General features: G+C 38.4%; 2 protein-coding genes across 3 annotated transcripts; both read left to right on the top strand.

Annotated features, from left to right (window-relative positions):
• Positions 1-1,142: 1,142 nt before the first annotated feature.
• LOC143849865 (xylose isomerase-like) lies at positions 1,143-11,499 on the top strand. Of its 2 annotated transcripts, none has more exons than XM_077359131.1 (21): positions 1,143-1,241; positions 1,882-1,962; positions 2,054-2,167; positions 2,293-2,367; positions 2,553-2,682; positions 2,768-2,859; positions 3,332-3,382; positions 3,550-3,626; positions 3,864-3,918; positions 4,009-4,110; positions 4,304-4,355; positions 4,677-4,722; positions 4,806-4,861; positions 9,742-9,793; positions 9,913-9,992; positions 10,118-10,188; positions 10,285-10,325; positions 10,491-10,590; positions 10,931-11,002; positions 11,080-11,157; positions 11,257-11,499. In XM_077359131.1, the coding sequence occupies exons 2-21, from the start codon at positions 1,903-1,905 to the stop codon at positions 11,290-11,292; spliced, it is 1,440 nt and encodes a 479-aa protein (XP_077215246.1). In that variant the 5' UTR covers positions 1,143-1,241; positions 1,882-1,902; the 3' UTR covers positions 11,293-11,499. The 2 variants fall into 2 exon arrangements, with proteins under 2 accessions (XP_077215246.1, XP_077215247.1); XM_077359132.1 differs by having other exon boundaries at positions 1,144-1,241; positions 1,900-1,962.
• A 1,386-nt stretch (positions 11,500-12,885) lies between these two features.
• Positions 12,886-16,942, top strand: LOC143849868 (uncharacterized). Its single transcript, XM_077359136.1, has 5 exons — positions 12,886-13,122; positions 13,475-13,838; positions 14,588-14,744; positions 16,347-16,414; positions 16,578-16,942. The coding sequence occupies exons 2-5, from the start codon at positions 13,707-13,709 to the stop codon at positions 16,674-16,676; spliced, it is 456 nt and encodes a 151-aa protein (XP_077215251.1). The 5' UTR covers positions 12,886-13,122; positions 13,475-13,706; the 3' UTR covers positions 16,677-16,942.
• Positions 16,943-23,296: the final 6,354 nt, after the last annotated feature.

The following is a 23,296-nucleotide window of genomic DNA, read 5'->3' as shown; positions in this document are numbered from 1 at the left end:
AAATTTCCCCATACTTTATGCATAGATGACTAGAAGAAAATCTAAACCATTGATTTTTGTGATCCAATGGTCCAGTCGGCCTAGAAATCTGCAAGTGTCACTGACCTGACATTGAATGGATCATCCTAAGCACTTGATCCATCAACCTCGTTTAGGTTCCTGCCAAGAGAAACTCAATCATTGATTTTTATAATCTTCTATCTTACGGAGGAGATGTCCATTCGCCATGGGGCCAAGATATGGATTGCCTAACCAGATCATCTTCTGATTAGACATACATATTGTTTTGATCATATTGTTCCCAAGGTAGATCGTACATGTGATAAGATGAAAAAGCTCAGAGCACATACTTGACGAGGGTTTTTGGGGGTTCAACCCAAACCTGACGGTTTTAACCTGATTCTGCTTGGGTTAGGTTGGCATTCCCGGGCATGGTTGATTTTGGAAAAGCTAACCTGATTTAATTTCAGGTTGGGTTAGGGTTGAGGCCTTGGCAACCCAACCTCTGTCTAGATTTATCTTGACTTTCTTTGGGTTATTGTATTTGTTATTGGTGAAGCCTGATCTCAGTTTAATCTGGAAAGTACTGTACACTCTACCCCGACTGCGGCGGTCCCGCTCACCGCTGAGCGGGTCATAGGGTTGTAGCCCGACCCTAATTTTTTAGGGTATTTTTATACTGGAGTAGCTTCGTACTTTCATGAATTAGGGTTTTTTCTCTTTATCGTAACGCGTCTCATAACGCCATATAAAAAGGCTCGCCATGCTCGTTAAGGCTCATTAAGAATTTAATATACTTAAATATATATTATATATTAATATATACACTAAAAGGGTTGTTAGTGAAAGGGGAGGCAAAATATGTCACTTCTTTTTTTGGAATCGGAATCCCATTAGCCTGGTTCGAGCCCGAGCCAAGCTTTTGAGCTTAAATAGCCTAGCCGCGGCTCGTCTCGTTTACACCCCGAGCTAAATGTTCTCATGTCTGCTCTTATATCCATATATGGCAATCAAAAAAAAGTAACGAGAGAAACAGAAATATACTTTTAGTATCCTCATCTCCTTCCTCTCTCAAAAGTTTATCTTTCTTCATTTTTAACTCTTAACATATATCCTCTTGCCGACTTTTTCCATGTATACAGTGTTGGAAAGCGTGTTTGGATTAGAAAAGGGACTCCATTATTTTCTCCTTGTCCCCTCTCTTCTTTCTCAGACGCCCGCTATCTACAGCTCTTATACCGGTAATACATGCATTAATCCCTTCTCTTTACGTGGGTTTCTGTTATTTTCGCCTCTTAACAAAGTATCTTCCTTGTATCGACTTTGCTTTTTTGGTTTTTGCTTTTGATATTTTAGCTATTAGTTGATCTTATCTTGTACTTGTGATTTTAGTTCGAATGTATCTTATTCTCTATCATTCGAGTAAAATTATGAAATAAAATAGATAAAAAGTTTCCATTAGAGGGGCGATTTTTTCAATATATCTGATTTTAATGATGTTGTATCTCATACTTTTCCTTTTTTTTTTTCTTTTTTCTGTTGACCTTTTGGAAATCATATGAACATGGTATTGTTAAATGTCGAAATTCGATTGGTTTTAAGTTGAATTGCATTATTTTATTTGATTTTTCTTCTGGTAGAGATTTGTCATTTTCTACAGCAAAGAGGGTTTTATTTTTTCGCTAATAATAACTTATTTCACAAGTGTTTGGTAACGAGTTATTATTTTTTCGCTATTAAGAACTTATTTGACAAGTATTTGATAATGGGTTATCCTTAAAATTTTCTATTTTTTATACTGAATGGTTATTATTTAAGATTTCTTTCCTGCTATCTGCTTTTAGAGTTGATTCATTTTTTTTCTATATTTATATTCCAAAGGTCCTTTGCATGAAGTAGAAAATGGAGGCTAAGGACATTTTGGTGTTACTCCTTTGTTTGAATCTGTTCCCTTTGGCAGCTGTAAGTTAATTCCCTCTGTTTCATTTTTTAGTCTCTTTATGTTGGTTTTACTTGTGATGAATGCTCAAATTCATACCATCCTTGATTGCAGATTGCAGTTGGTCCACCAACTTGCCCTGTTGATCTGGATGAAGAATGCAATGTCGATTCTTCGGATAAATGGAAAGGGGAATTCTTTCCTGGCATTCCCAAAATCAAGTATGAGGTATGTCAAGACTAAGTTCAAAGACTTAAGGGTTTACATGTTTTCTAGGTATGTAAATCAATGCCATCATGTAAGAGATTTTCTATATGTGATATGTTTCTTGTTTCATTGCTTTAATTTGGTAGGGTCCTTCTAGCAAGAACCCACTTTCGTATAAATGGTATAACGCCGAGGAAGAAATTCTTGGAAAGAAAATGAAGGTAAAGTGCTACTTTTAGGCCCTGTTTGTTTTGGATTTTGTGAACCGATTTTGAGGCCAAAACTGATTATTGGCTCAAAATCCAAAACAAACAGGGTATACTGTAATCTGAGGCTGCTTTTTTGTTGTTTTTGAAGGTTCATGACTTAATTATCTATTGCTAATGAGGTTGCATGACGGTCATAGGATTGGATGAGATTCAGCGTTGCATTTTGGCATACTTCCCGTGGAACAGGAGGTGACCCTTTTGGGGCACCAACAAAGTTCTGGCCATGGGAGGATGGCACAAATTCAGTGGCTATGGCCAACAGAAGAAGTAATATGAGATTACTCAGCTTGTCATTAGTAGTCACAGTTGTAGGCAGTGGTACTTATATTTTTTTTCTCTCCTGCTGATACAGTGAGAGCCCACTTTGAGTTTATAAATAAGCTTGGAGTTGATAGGTGGTGCTTTCATGATAGGGACATTGCTCCAGATGGAAAAACTCTAGCGGTGAGTTAAACAATGTTCAATGTCATTCTTTTGTTCATCAATATTTACAATGTTCAACTTTTGAGCCAAACAATGTAAGCTCAATTGGGAAAAATAGATGATTTTTTCTTTATTTGTTCGGATCATAAAGAAACTGTGGGATTCCCGAAGATAAATATCTAAAGCAACAAAACCATCATAATATTTTTTCTAATTCGTTGATCCTAAAAAAAAAAAAAAAAAAAAAGAAATGAGCACAATTTTCATTGTTGAGTGACAAATGGGAAATTCATGGAAAATTGCAATCCCCACCACGTTAGTACACCTAATTTTTTTCTCTTGAAGAGTATCATTTTTCTCTTCCTACCATTACTCTTTATTGGAACTAGCACGTTTGAGAAAATTTCTGTTTTTACCCGGATATTATTTGTACTGGCTGTCATGGGTTTGCCTCAGTTTATTTTATTTAATATGTTTATACAATATGTCTTAGGAATCAAATGCGAACTTGGACGAAGTGGTAGCCCTTGCAAAAGAGCTTCAGGTAATATTACTGAACCAGCAATGTCTTGGTTGATTGGTATCTGTGATTCCTATCATATGTATAGAATAAAATATAGTGTGTGGTCTTCTCAATGCACCTTCAAAAGTACATTATATCATCTTGCCTCATTTGTCCCTTCATTGAATAAAGTTCCAATGGCTGACTAGGGAACTAAGATCCTACCTTTGTGGGGCACAGCTCAATTGTTTATGCATCCCCACTACATGCATGGAGCTGCTACCAGGTATCTGCTCCTTATCCTATTCAAAGCTTTTCTCCAAACGATACATATACTTATCACCAAGGTTTGAAATTTTGGTTTCGGCCTCAGCCGAAAACAAAATTTCAGTGGAAATTTCGGTGTAAATCTTATAATTTTGGCCGACATTTTTAAATTTCGGTCCCGGCCAAAATCCGAAATTTATTTCAGCCAAAATTTAAGACCATGCTTATCACTAGAATATCTGCTATTGGTTTTAAGCTCTGAAGTAGGTGTATATGCATATGCGGCAGCTCAAGTCAAGAAAGCGATGGAGGTGGGTTTCATGATATGAATTGCATCTCTTGGCATTGCTTTCGTGTTGGTACTTGATAGTTGATACCAAGTCTTGTTCACTTCTTTACAGGTCACACATTATCTAGGAGGAGAAAATTTTGTTTTTTGGGGTGGTAGAGAGGGTTACCAGTCTCTCTTAAACACTGATATGAAAAGAGAGCTTGATCATATGGTAGGAGTGACGTAGGACAACACTTCTGTTAATTTTCACCAGATTCTTTGTAGTTATTTATAACTGAGACTATGAAACCATGCATTTGCTAATTGGTTATTTCGGTAGTTCTCCTCGTGCTATTTTTGTAGGACTTTCTTTTTGGTACCTGAGAGAATACGCAATTGACTTTATGATCTATTGAACTTGGCAGGCGAGATTTCTCCAGGCAGCTGTTGACTGGAAGAAGAAAATTGGGTTCAATGGTACTTTTTTGTGCTGAAATTCTAGTGTCATTCAAATCCAAATTGTATTACCATCTTGTGACCTACAAACCACACCAGTTCCTATGGATGTGAAAACCTAGAATTTTTTATTTTTTTCCTCCATGCAATTCTTGGACTTTATGGAAATTGTGGCATACACTGATATGCTTATGATGTAATTAAGGCTAATTATCTGGTGGAAGCCAATTTCTTTTTCCAGTGTGTTTTTTGGTTGTTTCCATTGTTCCCTAAGTTTATGGAAAGCTTGTTTTCACTTTTTAAAATGTGACGAGTCAATAAATTTTTCCTTTCTTTTTTCAGGAACTCTTCTGATAGAGCCGAAACCTCAAGAACCTACTAAACACCAGTATGTTTCTTGTTTTGGTTTTACTTAGAAAGATTGTTTTGACACGATGTTCAGTTAATTTAAATTTGGTCATCATATGTCAGGTATGATTGGGATGCTGCAACTACAGCAAGTTTTCCACAAAAATATGGCCTTTCTGGTATCCTCCCTCTTCAGTTTTACTGAAATTAAGAATACAATTTTACTGAAATTAAGAATACAATTCCAACCTTTTCATTCTGCAAATTTGAGGGTGTTATTGAACCTCAATATCACTTTTCTTGATTTTGTGATTGTTTACCAAATAGAACAGGTTTTAGAAGCTGTATTTCTTTTTGTTTTCTCTTTACGCTTTGAAAATTGGTAATACTGATTTATCTTGCTTCTAGTGAAAAGAAAGAGAGGTAAAAAAACATAAATGCACAAGTTGTGAAACAAAAATAACTTATGTGCATCTCTTGCACCTCAGATTTAAACAACGACTAGAAAACAGATTGCTAGTTCCTTTTTTGCATGGCAAACCAAAAAAATACCACATGAGTGCAACTTTCCATGTAAAACAGACGTAGTAAACCTGTGACAGCAAATTGCAACTTAATCGTATACTTTGTTCAATTGTTTTGGAGCGAATGTGGCCCTGTGACAGCAAATTGCAACTTAATCATATACTTTGCTCAATTGTTTTGGAGAGAATGTGGCCCACCCAAAGTTTGTTGAAGGACTGTTTGTCCCATAAATAGGTTGTTGAGAGTTAACAGGACAGGTTAAGAGATTTGTTCAGGGTAGGCATAGGAAGATTAGAGGTTTTAGGAAGGGTATATAGGACTGGTTGGTACTTGGTAGATTTACAGGTTTTGCAGTCCAATAGGATGGACTGTAACTGTACGATTATGCTGCAGTTTATTAATTGGTTGTTGAGTTTAATTAGGTCAAGGAAAAGAGGGGTTTCAGTTATAATTTTTGGTTTGTCATTCTCCAACTATTCTATCGTATCTTTCGATTTTGTTCTTCTTTTTCTTTTTAACCTAACTTTTCTCTCTTTCCTCTATCTATCTTCTTTTTTCTCTTCTTTTTTTTTAAAATTTTTGGGCCGGAAGGCCTTTCATACAGGGTTACTACCCTTGGCCCCCTTATCCTCATCTTTCTTCCCAGCTTCTCTACGCTCCTAAGGTTCCTAATAGCCAGAGATCGGAATAAGTTTTTTGTGGCTTCCATATTGTCATCAAAAGCTATTCCGAAGACATCACCTATTGCCAAAAGTTCGTCCATTTCCTCACGAGGAACAACTTCATCTTCTTCCGATTCTAGAAAGTCCGTCAACCTAGAGTCCACTTCCTGCCTATCCTCAGCCACACCTATCCGATTCCGAATCTCCAAACTAACTTCCCGGTCAAGTGAATCTCTTGACACCTGAGAGGCACCTTCTGAAAAGCCTATCAACCTCTCCAACCGCTCGATCTCTGCCGTCTTAATCTCCTCCCGACGCTGACGATAGGCTTGACGCTCTTCATCAAGAGCCTTCCGGAAGAAATCCAACTTATAAATTTGGACAAAGGATTCCTTCGGAGCGAACTTATCTGAAATCTGAATAGAGCTATTCAGGGAGCAATGGAACATCACAAAGTTGGAATCATGACTTCAAAAATTGGCATCCTTCTAGATTTCCATGAATAAACGTGACATGATTCAACTATTTTCTAACTTCTTACTCAATGGAGGGTTTCATGATTCACAACCAAGGGGAGCTCACTATGTTGAAAATGTAATAGTTTTTATTAGGTTATGCAGGTCCACTGGTTTTAAAACTACCGCTGGTTGTGTACCATTTAAAGAATTAAAAATTTGATGCTCAAAATGACAAGGAACAAGTAGACCTTAGCTTTATGAACTTTCTCAACTATTTCATAGAGATTCAGGGAGCAATGGAACAGCACAAAGTTGGAATCATGACTTCAAAAATTGGCATCCTTCTAGATTTCCATGAATAGATGTGACATGATTCAACTATTTTCTAACTTCTTACTCAATGGAGGGTTTCATGATTCACAACAAAGGGGAGCTCACTATGTTGAGAATGTAATAGTTTTTATTATGTTATGCAGGTCCACTAGTTTTAAAACTACCGCAGGTTGAGTACCATGGGAGAAGCAAAAGTATTCTGTTGTTCCAAAACCAGGTCTCAACTTGAAACTTGCAGAGGCCAAACTGCCGCAACAAGTCAAGTTGGGCGAGATTTTCATTAACTCAGCCAAAATTTTCAATTGCCCGGCCAAGTTGAACAAGTTTTTCATTGAACAGGCTAGTTTTTCATTAACCAGGCCAGGGTTTTAGTGTTTTTCATTAACTTAGCGCGAAGTCAGCCGAGTTCCGAGTGAATCAAGGGCATTTTTATAAAGTAATTCCTGGAAAGAAATTAATAGGCATCTTCATCCATTTATTGAAAAATAATCCCAGTACATCACTCAAAAAAACAAAAAAAACAATCCGTAGGGATTTCACTGCAGGCTTTTAGAAGTTATATAGCGGGTAGGTTGATAGGGATCACAACTGTTGGGAACTGCAACTGATTCAGAAATTGGGCTTCAGGTGATTAAGGACAATTCGGGTATGATCTTTAGCTACTTAGGAATTCAGGGTAAGGTAATGTTTTATAGTATGGCCTATTATCTAAGAAAGAGATTTTATGCAGCCTTTGGGTTTTTCGGTAACAAGTGAAAGGGGGTCGATCGACTGATAGCAGCTGGGGAGGTGTACTTAAAATGTTCAAAAGTGAAGGATTAGGAATAGAGTTGATCGGTTAAGGAGAAAGAGGAATCGGCTGTTTGGGGTTACGGTTTAAGGACTCTGATAGAAGGGCTTAAAATGTTGGTTGGATGGGTTTAGCGTGTGCGTGCGGGATTATTTTTATTATTATTATTATTTTTGAGAGAGAGAGACGAGTGTGGGGGTGGGGGGTAGAAAAGAGAAAAGGAAGAAGTCTGGAATAAAGAGAGAAGAAATTAGATGAGAGAAGGTAAGCAAGAACAGACTTGGAATCACTCCAAGGTCCTCTTCGGCATTACTCCAAGGGTTCTAAAGCATTACACCTCAGGCAAGAGCATCGCACTCAAGCATTCAAGAAACTCAACTTTCATTCAAATAACCAATGCTCCAAAAGGGCCATAGGCCTTCCATTATATAGACTCTCTAACCCCACAAAATTGTGAAGTGGACTCAATCGTATTTGGATGTTGCAAATAAAAACCAACAGTACACATTTCATAGACCAATTGAAACTCCTAACACCTAGACACTTCACCCTACAACTAGAACTCTCAAAACCAAACTAACACTAGGATTTCCTTAGAAGCACGAAGCGGGTGTGGGGGCAGAGGCGAGAGCGGGGGCGGGGGCGGGGAAGCGTGGCGTCTAGAAGTGTCTAAGTTTGGGAGCGTGTATGTAATATTTTCTTCATATATCTTTCAAAATTCAAGTACATCAAAAAATAATAGTTTCTAACCATTTTCATATGTATCTTTCAAAATTTAAGTACATCTAAAGGCTAATTTCTAACCATCTTCACCATCTTCATTTGTGTGCGCTTGTTCCTCGTGCCTTCTGAAGATGCACAAGCCTTTGTGCTTGCTCCAATGAAGTACTTTGAAGAGTTGGAGGAGTTTGATGTAAGGAAGTTGGTGGTGGTGGGACTTATAGAGTAATAGAAAGTGATTCCCGTCTCTCTGGGGTCGCGATCCCTGGAAGCTCCTTCCTAAGGATCACCGAATCGAGGTTCCGACGTGGGAGCGGCACCCCGAGAGAAGGTTCCTGCTTCTAAGAGGATTTCTATTATGTCATGTAACCTAACTCAATATGAAAACCAAACACAACTCCAATCCCCATGAAAATTTCAATGTGAATGCTATGGGCCAATTTGTCGCTACAATGACATGATGCCACCTTATGCCACATATGGGCTTCAGATCGAATTGAGAGTTTCTCAGTATTTCAGCATGTGAGGAGCTCAACTAATAGTGATGTGGATAGTTTGCATTTGTAGTCTGACTGACCCTGGTCATGGGGTTCCCCTCTTCTTCCCTTTGTAATAATATCTTTATCATTCAAAAAAATGTCACATATGGACGTCCTTTTTAATTAAAGATCCACTTCATGAATAATAATGGCACACAATAATTGTGAAACCCTGATGGGGACCATCCTAGGACCCATAAGTTGATGAAATGTTCGATGGCACATGAGCTGAAGTCGCTATGGGCCACCATTAGTGTGTATTTTGGGATGGAGGGTTACATAGCTACTAAAGGCTCTTAATGAATGGTATGGTGTAACTATAAATTGCATGAGTGGGGTGTCTCATCCCCTGTATCGATGTAATTGAGTTACAGCCATTAATAAAAATGGTCACCATGTCAAAAAATTCAATTAAAATTCCCATTAGTTATCTATTATAAATCTACTTCTATGTGCATAATTCATTAAAGTATATGCGTAGGTGTTCGTTGAGTTTTGCTACTTGATGCCAGATTGGGCTTCAATGCTCATTTTTATACCCATGAAACATAGTTCTTACATTTTGCATGCTCGTGACATTGACATGATCACCGCCCTGCCAACATGCATAACTTAGTATGCATGAAAGTATATTTTTTGTCAAAAAAAAAAAAAAAAAGGTTCTTATGGAAGTATTAGTTTCCATGTAACTGAAAGGCCACAGATCAGTCCTACATTCATTGCATTCCCCCTTATGTATTACACTATGTATATCAGTGCCAGTTTCACCACTCTTCTAAGTAAAAACCCAACATAAGAAGATGGATTCTCGCCTTGTTCAATTTGGAGGCACCCTATGTGCCAAAACTTGAAAGATCTATAGATGTAAGCCTAGCAGTTTTTCCCAATTTCTGTACTCCATATACTGGTTCATGGGAATCGTGGTAATGGATATTTAATTCTTCTTCACATATCAATTATTTTATGCTCCATTTCTCCATCGGCATTCTAACAGAGCCATTCAGCCATCTCATACTCATATTTCTTGTGCAGGAGAATTCAAACTCAACATTGAGTGTAACCACGCAACTCTATCTGGCCATAGGTTTGCCTCTATTCTCTATGAAACACTTTACTGTTGGCTATGCTTTGAAGTTATTCTATGAGAACGACAAAGATTTTAATATCACCCGCCCCTCCAAAATGGTTATTTTAAATTTGCAGCTGTCACCATGAGCTTGAAACTGCAAGAATCAATGGATTACTCGGAAATATTGATGCGAACACCGGTGATCCTCAGATTGGTATGGATTTTTTCTTGAGAGCCCATAACATTTACGGTCCTAGATTTTTTATATTCCCTCCAGTTGGGGGAGATAAGATGAGAAATCACTGTTCTAAGCTATAAAAAGGATTTGTGATGATACAGGTTGGGATACAGACCAGTTCCTTACAGACATAGGAGAGGCTACTTTGGTTATGCTCAGCGTCGTCAGAAATGTAAGTAGAAATGTAATTCTTTGATTCATATAAAGCTGTGAAAAAACTTTGTCCTGCAGACGAGAAATTTGTTTATTTTGGTTTACATGAATGCAGGGAGGGCTTGCTCCTGGTGGTTTCAACTTCGATGCGAAATTGTTAGTGCTTCTCTATAATTAGTTCTATCTATTAATTTGTTGGCATGTTCATGGCATTTATTATTTTACTAGAAAGAACATTCTTGATTTGAAGATTAGGGGTGGTTTATGTTCTGCACACTGACGTGATACGTTTCTTTTAAATTTTTGATGGATTTGGTTTAGACGAAGGGAGAGTACAGATGTTGAAGACCTGTTCATTTCTCACATCTCTGGAATGGATACTCTTGCCCGTGGGCTCCGAAATGTTGCCAAGTTAATGGAGGTGAGCTGAATCAATGAACTTTTGTTTCAAAATGTAAATGCTTGCCAATGCAAATCCCTTGTTGGCTCGATGAGTGCAATCGAGAACTTGGTTGACGTTACCGCGTATTTGGGAGTTTTGAAACTACATAGAAAACATAACTCTTGTGAGTTTCCTTTATGGATGCAATTTGGGTCGTAGGGTTGAGCTTTTGGTAAAAAAATGAATTGGAATCAACCTGAAGCTGACCGTATTTTATGGTAAAAGCTCAATCAAACTTCCCAAACATCGATCCCAAGTTGTACCCATAATTTTCTCTCGTATTCCTGACACTGATTTTTTGGGTCTTTGCGTACTATAGGATGGTTCTTTGGCCGAGCTTGTTCGAAAGCGATATGAAAGTTTTGACACAGAAATTGGGGCCCAGATCGAGGTTTGTGCCTTACTGTCTCATGCCTCAAAACTTTATTTTTTATCGGTCATCCTTTGTCTGATGAGGTGTTTCAACAGGCTGGGAAGGCCGATTTTGAGATGCTCGAAACAAAAGCCATGGAATGGGGGGAGCCGAGAGTCCATTCGGCGAAGCAGGTATTGTGAAACTGGACATTTCTCTCAACATTGATTATTTATCTCATTTCTGCTCAGAACCTAAATAATGACCCATTACACTGATCTTTTATGCTGCAGGAACTTGCTGAGATGATATTTCAATCTGCATTATAGGAGCCAAAGAGAAAGATAACATAGGATTTGAGTAGTAGATGTTAGTAGTTTCAGTTTCTCTTCTGTTAATAATTTTAGCACGATGAACAAACAGTACTGACAACAGATTGAAGGTGACGTCGAAAACTTAAAACAAAGTTTGTTCATGCTCAGCAGCAGGTGACCAAAGACAAACCCTAATTGAGCTTGGATGTGTTAGTGGATCTAGCAACCCTAGTGTTGTGTGCAATGTGTTTTATACAACGGTAATCAATCTTGAAAACTTTTAGGGGTGCAATTTGGGTCACTGACTCAACCTTAACTCCACAGGTTGAACCCGGTTTTGGGTCAGATGTGTTGGTGGATCTACCTCGGTTGGCCTCAACCCAACCAGAGGCCTTAGTTGGATCTAAAGAGGAACTTCACATTATGGAAACCTCTATAGATCTGAGGGTTGGATCATCCTGTGGAGGTGATTTACTTACTGCAGCCTATTTACGTTGTGGCCCAACAAATGGAAATCCTTTGAAGAGGGCCGCACTGTACTTCCGAAAAAATAATGGACTTCAACTTCCACACACCATATAAAATCTCACATAAATGATGGGAAAACTTGTGTTGGTAATCCCTAAAATCATGAAATCCTTTTACGAGATTTTATATGGTGAGTGGGCGGACATGCTCGTGTTCGAGTTAACATTCTTATTATTTGATACGACCACAATACGGTTTTTAAGAGGCTCCTGTTGGATCAAATATCAAGTGTTGGTTCTTTTATTGTACCATCAACACGAGCAAATCCAAGATCAAGGGGTGGTTTCTTCTATTGTAGACACGAGCATGTCTGCCCAGACACCATAAAAAAACTGAAAGAGAAGAAGACCAATTTGGTAACTCTAATAATAGCGTTCACATGCTTGTGTTGATACATTGATAAGACTTTTAGCATAACTTGTATTGCCTCCATAGGACCACGGAGCACTAAGTCGTAGGGTACTTTAATAGGAGCACCAAGGGTTCCTTTTAGCATTACTTGAGGACCACATCCTTGTTGCAAATTGTCATTATTTTAATCTTTTCCTATATACCATTTTGTTTTGGGAAATGATATTCTCCCCTCCCCTCCCCTCCCCCTCTAACGGTTTCGTTAGAGGGGGAGGGGAGGGGAGAATATCATTTAAAGCCACAAAAATGTTAAAGGGGGTGAATGTGGCATGTAAGTCAGTACTGGCTGTAGCACCGTTCATATTTGATTCAAAGGCAGCACACTTTTTAAGATGCGTGTCTACCACCAATACCGACTTACTGCTCATTCACCATATAATTTATCCAATTTGCAAATCATAGCAATTGAAAAGGTTCTAAAAGTTACATCAAAATACCCTCCTGAACGAAGAAATTAAATTCAAGGTAAGGGAATTGCTAACTTTTGTCTCTATTCACGGGGTGGCTGGTCTGAAATATGACAGGCCTGCCGCGAAATGCCTTTTGCGATGGACCCTAGCATATCCCTCGCAAAAGGCTTTTTTTGCATCTGGTCTGTTCCATGTCAGACCAGCCAGCTAGTGAATGGAGACAGAAAGCTGTTGTCTTCAGTAACGAGGTGGCTGGTCTGATGTGAGACAGAGCAGCCGCGAAAACCCTTCTGCGATGGACGCTAGCATCATATACTTTGGGTATAAGAAAGAAACGGGAAATATCCATCTAGCCACGACATTGGAGGACAACTTTCGTCGTTTCTCCTTCTCGGAAGCTAGACTGAAACCCTTCAGTTTTGGGGTCACTATTGAAGAAGAAAGCTCCTTCATATGACCATAAGTTTTTTTTTTGTGTGTTTGTGATTCCTTGTAGGTGGGTCTATCTTTACCTCCTTGTAATTGTTGATTTTTTTATCTTGATCCTTATCTTCTTCTTTGAAAAAAAAGGGTAATGTCCAGTAGTGCTATTTATGTTCTAAACCACTTATTATTAATCTTACATGTGCTAATTACATGTTCTGTGAAGTTGAGGCTTTGTTTATGGTATTTACTGAATGTAAATGTTTCCTAGTCTACTGTTGATGTCGATCCAAGTACCATGTGGGATATTTTTGTAGTTTAGTGTTCACCTCTTCATTTGTCTGTAAAAAAACAGGAACTTGGTATGTTTTCTTATTTATCTTACTGATCAATAAATATGAATTTATTTACTGAATTGAATGTAGTTGGGGCTGATGTCTCGTTATACTTGTGAAAGATGCAATATTCCATTTCAGAGTCTCAACTCCAGAGGAAAATAAACTAGCTGTTACAATGTAGCTAAAACTGACATCCACAATCCCTCCCACGCTTTTCTATATGTATCTCATATGCCAAGCGAGATCAGGAGGTATTAGTACTATCTCGTGGGTGGTGGCGCACGTTAAGAGGTTGTAGTGCAGGGTAAGAGGGAGGAGGATGAGCTACCTGTTGAGGACGGTGACGAAGAAGCGAGAGGTGGACGCCATTATAAGAGACACCATAGACAAGGTCCTCGTTCTCTGCTTCGGTAGGGCTTCAGAATCTATTTGTCTCCAGCTCGACGATATCGTACGTTTCTACCCCCTCTTTCTCTCTACCTTTTTACCAATCGTAATTTCGTTCTCTTCAATTGATTAATTTTATTCGGAGATCTATCTCAATCCAAGTAGCTGCGGCTTTAATGGAATCCAAGAAGCAATATCATGTGTATTTCAGGAATTTCCAATTTGTGGCATGTTCTTTTGGTTCTATGGAAGTTTTTTCTTTTTCTCCTTCTTTGAGTTTTTGGTTATATTTTTCTACTACAATCTCTTGAATTATGGACGAGATGGTGTGCGGGTGATTCATGCACAAAATAGATGAACATAATTGATCTCTTTCGTTTTTTTTTCTTTCATATCTTTGTTTCATTTGAAAATCTGTGAGAATTGCATATGAAAACTTATGAATACGAATTATGTGATCTTGTATCGCGCTTGTAAACATGATGGACAAGATGCTGTGCTGATGATATATGCGCAAAATGGATGAAACATAATTGGTCTCTTTTGTTTTTTGTTCTTTACTCTCTTTGTATCATTTGAAAATCTGCATATGGAAACTTATGAATATGAATTTAATTGAATTATGTAATCCTGTATCACGTTTGTAAACATGATTAGATTCTTAGGATCTGAATTCTTGACATAGTGCTCCTGCAGGCTCTCTTAAGTTTTCCCTAGCTTGTAATTATATAACTTCATGGGGTGATTAATAAAATCTGTTTCTATTCAATTTCTCCCTCAACTGATTTAATTTTTCCATCTTGGTTTGAACAGCTCGCCAAATCAGCACGTGAAATTTCCAAGTTCGCATCAGTCGCTATAGTTGATACGGACTCAGAAGAGATTCAAGTTTATGTCAAGTACTTTGATATTACTTTGATACCGTCAACAATATTTTTCTTCAACGCACATCACATGAAGATGGATTCTGGCTTCTGGGTACAACTCTTCTTACCAATTATATCTCTACATCATTCGGGCTCGACAGTTTTAGATCCTGATGCACATTTTAAAATTTCTTTTTGCCTTTCTTTTCTGTATATCCACCTGCAATCATTATCAGTTCCTTATAAGATATCTCATAGCATTTTCTTAATTCTAACGGTTTCCTATAGGTCAAATTTTTTCTCTTATTCAATTTTTGAAACATCAACATGAGTATTTTTGGTCGGTAAAGCCAAATTGCATCATTTTAGTTTGCATTAGTGATGCAAGTTATATGGATTATGGAGTATAGCTGCAAAGGTGCTAGAACATTTATCTTCTTATCAAGATGTCGTCTATCTCTTATTTCACCCTTGAAGACAACACTAGAGTCTCTTTCTTAACTATATATGTCTATCGATGTTGAAGGGTATCTGAGAAGTAATTACAGAGATCTCTCCCCAGCAAGAGTAACATTGGGTTTGGGAACATTGGAGCATATTGCATAATGCATATATTCTGCTCCTCCTTTTGACCCTTAAAGGCATGCAATTCTCTTTAGGAAAGAACGATATCCAAATTGCTGCTGCTCAATGTTGCCATACGGATTCGATGGCAAACAATGTTCCAAGTTAATAAATGATTTTATTTAATCCTTGAATAGGTGGTTCCCTGCTGCAATCAACTCCTGTCATTACAACTCTGTTCATCACGTCCTTGTGGTGCTTTAGAGTGTTTTGTTCTTTCTTTCTCTGTCTATTTTTAATCACGGAGAGAAATTGTATGCTTATTATTTTTCTGCTTGTAAATGGAATTAAATGAGCATTTCTCATCCATCTCTCGAGTCCTTTTTAGTTGTTTCTAAAGATGCCTTATTAACGGCTTCTGCCATGTTGGGCACCCCACGAGCTACCTCTTCTTGATAATTCCAAACTACCAAGCTAGGCTATGACTGAATTACAGCTCATTTATTTTCATTGCATTGACCCTGTCCCTGACCTTGACTTATTGATGGAGACATAACACTTGTGATACTGTGAATTCTTGTTTACTTGAAGTGTGCAATGTATTTCATATCAGTCCTTTCAGATAATGCTCAAGAACTTGGAGCCAACTTTGATTGTTTCCATGGATTTCAGATCATATATGTATATGCGTGTGTGAGAGAGACGAGGGTGGAAAGGAGGGAGAGATTTCATTATTTTTCACGGGCAAACTGAAGCTTGAACCACGAACTTAGCACTTGGATTATCACCACTAGGGTTAATGCTCAAATTTTGAGTCACTTGCGAGAATGAAACCTTGATGATGAAAAAGATTATCGAAATTGATGATTGAATTGGACATTCTCATAAACATGGATTTTTAACTACGTGCCATACCTGTCTGAGCTCAGTCGAGTTGGCTGAGTTATCAGTTTTTAATATTACGTCAAATATTATAATACCAAGATGAACGTATATCAAAAAGTACAAAATCAGTGGTTCTGGCCCTTTTGTGTATATGGATATAGATGTTCAGGTTCGAGGGAAAGTTTAATGCATCTTGAATTATCTCACGTGGCACTCTTGTGTTGTATGGAACACTGACCTTCTATGCTGGTTATTCAGGACCGCAGATCACACCAAATGGGTTGGCGCTTTTCACAGAAAACAAGATTTCATTGATGTTGTTGAGGTAAGCGACTTAAATTACCCACTGATGCATGGGAGTTTTTTTGCTAATGCAAGATAGATCTGTGTTACATGATCGAAGATTCATTAGTTAGTGATAATCTTCCTCTATACATGGATTGAAGTTGAAAGTGTGTTGGCTAATAAATGAATCCATTACTTTACAGGCAATATTTAGAGGGGCTATGAAAGGGAAGCTGATTGTTAGTTGTCCTTTGCCACCTGAGAGGATACCCAAGTTCCAGCTTTTATTCATAGACTTGTAACCAGCAAGAGAGCTTTACAATGCCCATAATGGTATTCTGAAATATTCTCAATAGGGATTTGCTAGCGTCCCTCCATCGCAGAAGGTCAAAATGTGTGCAGCCCCTCGTATGCATGTGTGTCCTCTTATTCGGCCACCAACCCTCAGCTCCTCAGCTCGTTTGGTGGTGGAGTTGGTCTTTTACTCAAAACCTTATGTAGAAAGACAAAATTATCCCTCTCCATTTCAAAATTACTTGGCTATATCAAAGGAATTTATTTTCTTCCATATTGTATCCATGGTGTGGCTAATTGTGTGAACATTCTAAACAAGGTTTTACACTTTCTTGTGAGATAAATAGGCCTTGCTTGATTGATCTCGACTGTACACTTGGTAGCCCACGTCTCAGATAAAAGTTGTTTATAGAAGATAATACGATCCTAATTTTACTCACAACAACATACAGCCATTTGTGATCCATATCACCCCTTTTGTTTTGAAATTCGAGAACCGATTGTGAGTCCAAAACTGATTGTCGGACTCAATTTTGTGTTTAATTTTGAGACCAACAATCAATTTTGGACTCACAATCGGTTATCCAAATCCCGAAGAAGGGAGCAACAACAATTTTGCTTGGGATGGACGCAAGCAAATCCCTTGCGTTTATAATGATTAGGGTATTATAGTTATTTTTGGAAGATTCATGTGGTGTTTCGTAATTTAAGTAACTGTGAAAGAAATCAAATTTTTAGATTTTATTCCCTTATAATTAATAGTTCGAGCCCACAACAAAAAAAGCAAGTCTGACGTTCAAACATATTTCCAGAAGGGTGGTTGTTTCTGTCGGAACTTGAAGGAAGCCTACTTCCATTCCCATCACGTGAAACCTCTGCTAGCATGGGCCGGGCCGGGCCCGCAATATGCATCCATGGCTTGGTGCCCCTGCTACTTGCGTATCCCACATCACGACGAGAAACACATTTTTATTAGGCTCTGTTTGGTTGCACAAAATTCCTAGCTTTGGATTTGGGAAGTCATTCTTTGTTTAGATGCTGGAGAGACTTCGTGTCTGTCTCGTGAGTAATTATTGCATGTGTGCTGAGGTAGAATTCTTATCCCCTCCTGATTTTTAGAGCCAAAATTCACCAAAATTATGGAATTTTGCTTGAAGAATCTTAGGAATGATGCTCTTCTCTCTTTCTCTCTCTCTTCTCTATATTGGTAATGACACCCCCTAAAGATTCCCCTGCTCTATGAGTCCATGTCACACAATCAAACACTACTTACCGTTATTCTTCAAAGTAATTCTAGACAAATCTATCTAGTGCTTTTTTCCTCCCTATTGACTTATTATTCCACCACTTTGAGTCTACGTTGTGCATCCATATTTATATTTGATTCCCAAAATTCAGCGCCCGTGCTGAGGGGAGGGTGGACTTTAAGAGTTTAAGTTACCAATATGCAGAGAAATACAATAATGCAAACGACAATAACAAGACATTTTGTTAAATACAACAAAGAGCACGAACAAGCAGCAATGCATTGATAGAGAATAGGAAACTAAAAGGAAATGCTCACCAACAAGGATGATGATCCCATTTCTTCTAAAGTTAGTATCCTTGGTTAGAATTACAAACTATGATAACTAAAACCTAAGGTAAATATAAGATAAAGTAAATTAATACATATTGTTGAATGGTTCACGACCTCTTCTCTGGACGCAGTCATCTCTTTGTATAGTTTTCTTTGGAAACTATCCATTATTGTGCCTTACTTTTAGGAGGAACCTTGTCATAACTGCTATCAACTACTGATTTTGAATTTCAAATTTTAATTGTTGAAAATAACTATCATTATCACTATTTTTAGGAAAATGATAGTGTTCTTTGCACAATTCTTCGATGAGATTCAAGATAGGGCGAGAGACTCGCTTATCTCTTTCCAGCATGTTAGGAGGTCTGCTAATGGTGTAGCAGACAGGATAGCTAGGGATGGCTTCTGTAATGAGGGTTTGGAGTTGTTTGATTTCCTCTCTCCTTGAATCCTTTTCTCTTCTTTCCCTCATTTTTGAGGGAAAGTAGTCTAGCTTTTCTTGTATTTTCACCATTTTTTCTATGTCTCTTGTGTTGACCATCTCAGTATTTTTACTTTGCTTCCTTTTAATGAAATCTCCTGCCATTCAAAGAAAAAAGTATCATCATCCCTATTTTTAAGGAAACGACTGTCGGCGGATAACTGCCCTAAATCTAACGAATTAATGTCCAACAAATGATTCGGCCTCATGAGACCAAGCTCAGCTTAATTTCAAAAGCTGGTGTAAATAACTAGGTTTGGGTCATGATCCAGAATAATTTGGAACCTTAGGAAATAGATCCAATGGACAAGGGTCGGATCCAACAACTCTACCCAAATTCTGTCCATTAACGTTTGGATCTTTGGATCCATAAATATTTGGGTCACTTTCCTAAATTCGGTCTGGTGACCCGATTGTAGTGTGAAAAGAGTAGTTATAAATACACTAGAGGGGTGGCGTGGGGAGGAAAAGAGGTGAATATATCACTTCCCTTTCCCTCCTAACAATTCATTTGTCGGGTCCCAATTCCCAAACTTACAAACAGCATGTGCCCCGAAAATCATCCCCATGAGATGATCCAAACCCTCCAATCTCTAAAGGTTTTAATAGAATGTCATCCATCTACAGAACGGAGGTCTATCTGACAAAATTCTGGGAAACTAGACAAAAATCAGAGAGCCAGTGTCATGCAAGGGGCTCCAATATATACACCATTCCTCCACTGGGGCACTGGGTCCCACCTTCACAGATTGAATGTGGACCCTTGCCTATTTCACCTTTTAACATGTCACTCTACTGGTGAGATTTATGGCAGTAGGGGCCCATTAACTATATTGTCCAGATCTTACCACATTTGATGGTCCAGATTTTCTCCATAATATGCCTCTTTTTGGATTGTGATTAGGGCGCTGATATTCAGTTGGTGGGCCCAACAGAAACGTTGGTGGAATGGTGGGCCCATCTTTGAACAACGTAGGCCTCGCCCATACCACACCATAGGATAATCCAAACCGTCCATATTGGGCCATAAACGGAAATAGGTTGCGTCCCAAAATATTATTTCCATAGGCTGATCCTACCCCTCCGATCTAAATAGAAACTACATCTTATGCAACCTCTATAGATTATAGGGTTGTGATCATCCTACGGAAATGATTTTTGGGGCACAACCTATTTACATTGTGTCCCATCAAATGGATGGCTCGGATCATCCTCTGGTCTGGACGGTACACTTCATTTTCAAAAAATATGGGTGGGGCCTAAATTGGTACGAACCACACCATAGGATGATCCAAACCATGGACGGCTTGGATCATCCTATGTTGTTACGCTTCAATTTGAAAAATATCGGTGGGGCCTACGATTGGGCCTTAATGTTAGTGTACAACCAACTCCGTAGGATTATCCAAACCATGGACGGCTTGGATCATCCTATGCTGTGGACGGGCCTTAATGTTACTGTACGACCACAGAATGATCCAAACCATTCATTTGATGGGCCAACCCTTTTGGGGGCACAACCCATTTACGTTACGGCCCATCAAATGGACGGCTCGGATCATCCTATGGTCTCGACGGTGCACTTCATTTTCAAAAATATGGGTGGGGCCTAAATTGGGCCTTAATGTTACTGTACAAACCACACCATAGGATGATCCAAACCATGGACGGCTTGGATCATCCTATGTTGTGGACGGTACACTTCAATTTGAAAAAATATCGGTGGGGCCTACGATTGGGCCTTAATGTTACTGTACAACCAACTCCATAGGATTATCCAAACCATGGACGGCTTGGATCGTCCTATGTTGTGGACGGGCCTTAATGTTACTTTACGACCAACTCCATAGAATGATCCAAACCATTCATTTGATGGGCCACAATGTAAATAGGTTGTGCCCCAAAGATCATTTCCATAGGATGATCACAACATTGCATAAGATGTAGTTTCTATTTAGATCGGAGGGCTATGATCAGCCTATGGAAATTATATTTTGGGACGCAACCTATTTACGTTTATGTACCATCAAATGGACGGTTTGGATTATCCTATGGTGTGGTATGGGCGGGGCCTACGTTGTTCAAAGATGGGCCCACCATTCCACCAACGGTTTCTGTTGGGCCCACCACCTGTTCTGTTGTGTGTGTGTGAGTGACATATACGTTAAATCCGAGAGCGGGGGAGGGGGGGGGGGGGGGGGGGGGTGGGTTATATTAGGGCTCTGATGTTTGTCATGTAGTGTTTAAATGGCTTTAAGAGCTTTTTGAGGCTTTAAGAGCTTTTTGAGTACCGAAATATTCTTCTTTAAATGGCTTTAAAAGCTTTTTGAGTACCGAAATATTCCTCTGACGGCCCTGTAAACACTACACGGACAAACATGAAGTGCATGTTTATGAAAAACATTGGAGGGCTGAAATCATTTCGCTTGTTTTTTAGTCCAGAACTGCTTCCTAGACTCAAATGTTGCGCTCTTAAAACATTCTTGGCAATGCTTTTGGATTTTTCTGTGCCAAGAATAAAAAGGAAGTAGAATAATAGCGCTTGACAAGCTCAACCTGTTTTGTCAGTTTCTCTGAATCCCAAATTAAAGAATGAAATAACAAGGAAAACACTTCCAAAGCTGGATTTAGTTTGTAAAATAAAGACGAAAGTGAAATTGACCAACGATTTGGTCATCTCCAATGTGATTTTGGCAATTCATACGGATTTGAGCTTAGTTGTGTCTTATTGCGCATGTGTCACATCATATGGTTTCGCCTTTATTTTCAAAACGAAATCCGGTTTTGATATCAGCCCTCAAAGAAGAATAAGGATGGCTTTTGGCAAGTCCAACCCTTTTTTGTCTGTTCCTCTAAATTCTGATTTCGGAGGGACTACACAATCGCTCCACCATCTCATTTTTGCAAGGGCTCCCTTCAGTCTAGCATTCCTCTAACATTCAAATCAAATTGGGCCTACGCAATTTGTTTTGAATTTTGTGAACCAATTGTGAGTCAAAACTGATTATAAGACTCAAATATACGTTAATTTTGAGTCCAATACTTTTGGACTCACAATCGGTTATCATAATCTTAAACAACTAGGGCCTTGATTTTGAATCCAATAATCAATTTTGGACTCATAATCGGTTACCAGTATCCAAAACAAATTGGGCCTAAGAGTCTGCCCAAGTGATTTTGCAAAACTGATCTGACAGAACTTATTTTAAGTAGAGAATAGCCGCGTATGGAATGCTTTCTGGATAATAAATGAAAAGGTTTTATGGCCCTGTTCGTTTGAGATTGTGGCAGCCGATTATGATTAATGGACTCAAAATTACACTGGGGCCTTAATCACAATCGGCTGCCACAATCTCAAAGGAACAAGGCCTTTAAGATTGTGACAACCGACATAATTCCGGGCCAATAATCAGTTGGGGCCCTCACAATCTGAAACGAACTCAAAATTACACCGAGGGCCTTAATCACAATCGGATGCCACAATCTCAAACGAAAAGGGCCTAAGAATGTGACAACCAACATAATTCCGGGCCAAGAATCAGTTGGGGCCCTCACAATCTGAAACGAACAAGGCTTTAAGGGCGTTTGGATCTTAGTTAGCAAAAGTTTTAAACGGAAAAAAAACCAAGTTTTATTTATGCTCCGTTTAAAACTTCATTTAATACTATCACAACTAATATTACTCTGTTTTTTTAGGCAACATTTTTAACACCTTTAAAATGGGGAAGTGATATTTACGCCCCTTTTGATCATCAGGGACACCCCGCGCCAGTGTATCAATGACTAAAGGGAGGCAAATGTACTTGACGTCAGAAAAATCCAGTGGTTTTGATTGCCACGTACACGGGCGCTGGATGTCCCTGGTGAACAAAAGGCAACTTTCCAATTTGACCCCCACCATATTTTGCAAATGACAAAAATTTTAACTCATTTTCTTGTGTTTCCGTTTTTTACTAGGTTTTTTTTTTTTTTTTTTTAACCAGCACCTTATTAAACTCGAATTTTTGCCATCCCAATTTTTTCCAGTTTTGCTAACTATGGTTTGGATATAGGGACAAGAAAATTTCATAAAAATATTTTATGAAAAATAAAAGTTCGTTGTATATTTGGCCTGCAGTTTCCTTGAAAATATGGAGAATTTTGGAAGCTAACCAAACCCTAAAATTTAATTTTTGGTGAAAAAAATTCCAATATTTTTTTTCCCTACATCCAAAAAGCCTCCCATCCCAGTCCCTAGCATGGTCTTAAATTTCGGATTTCGGTGGAGGCCGACACCGAAATTGATCAAAACACGAAACGGTCATTTATTTCGGCTGAAATTTCGATTTTTTTGAAATTTGACCAAAAAAATCTGTTTTTTTAATATTAATTTAATATTTCACCAAAATTTTGACCGAAGTTTAATATTGAATAAAATATTGGTTTCCGGTTTTGTACTAGATTTCGACCGAAAATTTGAAATTTTAGGGTCCAAAACCGGTACCGGAACCAAAATTTTAAACCTTGGTCCGTAGAAGATTGTCTAGATGATTTGTTTTTTAATGAAGAGCCATGTATGGAAGCTTTCC

Source organism: Tasmannia lanceolata, unplaced genomic scaffold, assembly GCF_043159265.1.
Source record: "Tasmannia lanceolata isolate RefF3 unplaced genomic scaffold, GAP_Taslan_0.1 ptg000018l, whole genome shotgun sequence".
In the NCBI taxonomy this organism is placed as follows: Eukaryota; Viridiplantae; Streptophyta; class Magnoliopsida; order Canellales; family Winteraceae; genus Tasmannia; species Tasmannia lanceolata.
This window is presented reverse-complemented; position numbering and strand designations above follow the sequence as displayed.

Coding starts and splice junctions, on each gene's coding strand:
- LOC143849865 (XM_077359131.1), top strand. CDS start 1,903: ATGGAGGCTAAGGACATTTTGGTGTTACTCCTTTGTTTGAATCTGTTC. Junction 2,860..3,331: donor CAGATGGAAAAACTCTAGCG/GTGAGTTAAACA, acceptor AATATGTCTTAG/GAATCAAATGCGAACTTGGA. Junction 4,111..4,303: donor AAAGAGAGCTTGATCATATG/GTAGGAGTGACG, acceptor TGAACTTGGCAG/GCGAGATTTCTCCAGGCAGC.
- LOC143849868 (XM_077359136.1), top strand. CDS start 13,707: ATGAGCTACCTGTTGAGGACGGTGACGAAGAAGCGAGAGGTGGACGCC. Junction 13,839..14,587: donor GTCTCCAGCTCGACGATATC/GTACGTTTCTAC, acceptor TGGTTTGAACAG/CTCGCCAAATCAGCACGTGA. Junction 16,415..16,577: donor ATTTCATTGATGTTGTTGAG/GTAAGCGACTTA, acceptor ATTACTTTACAG/GCAATATTTAGAGGGGCTAT.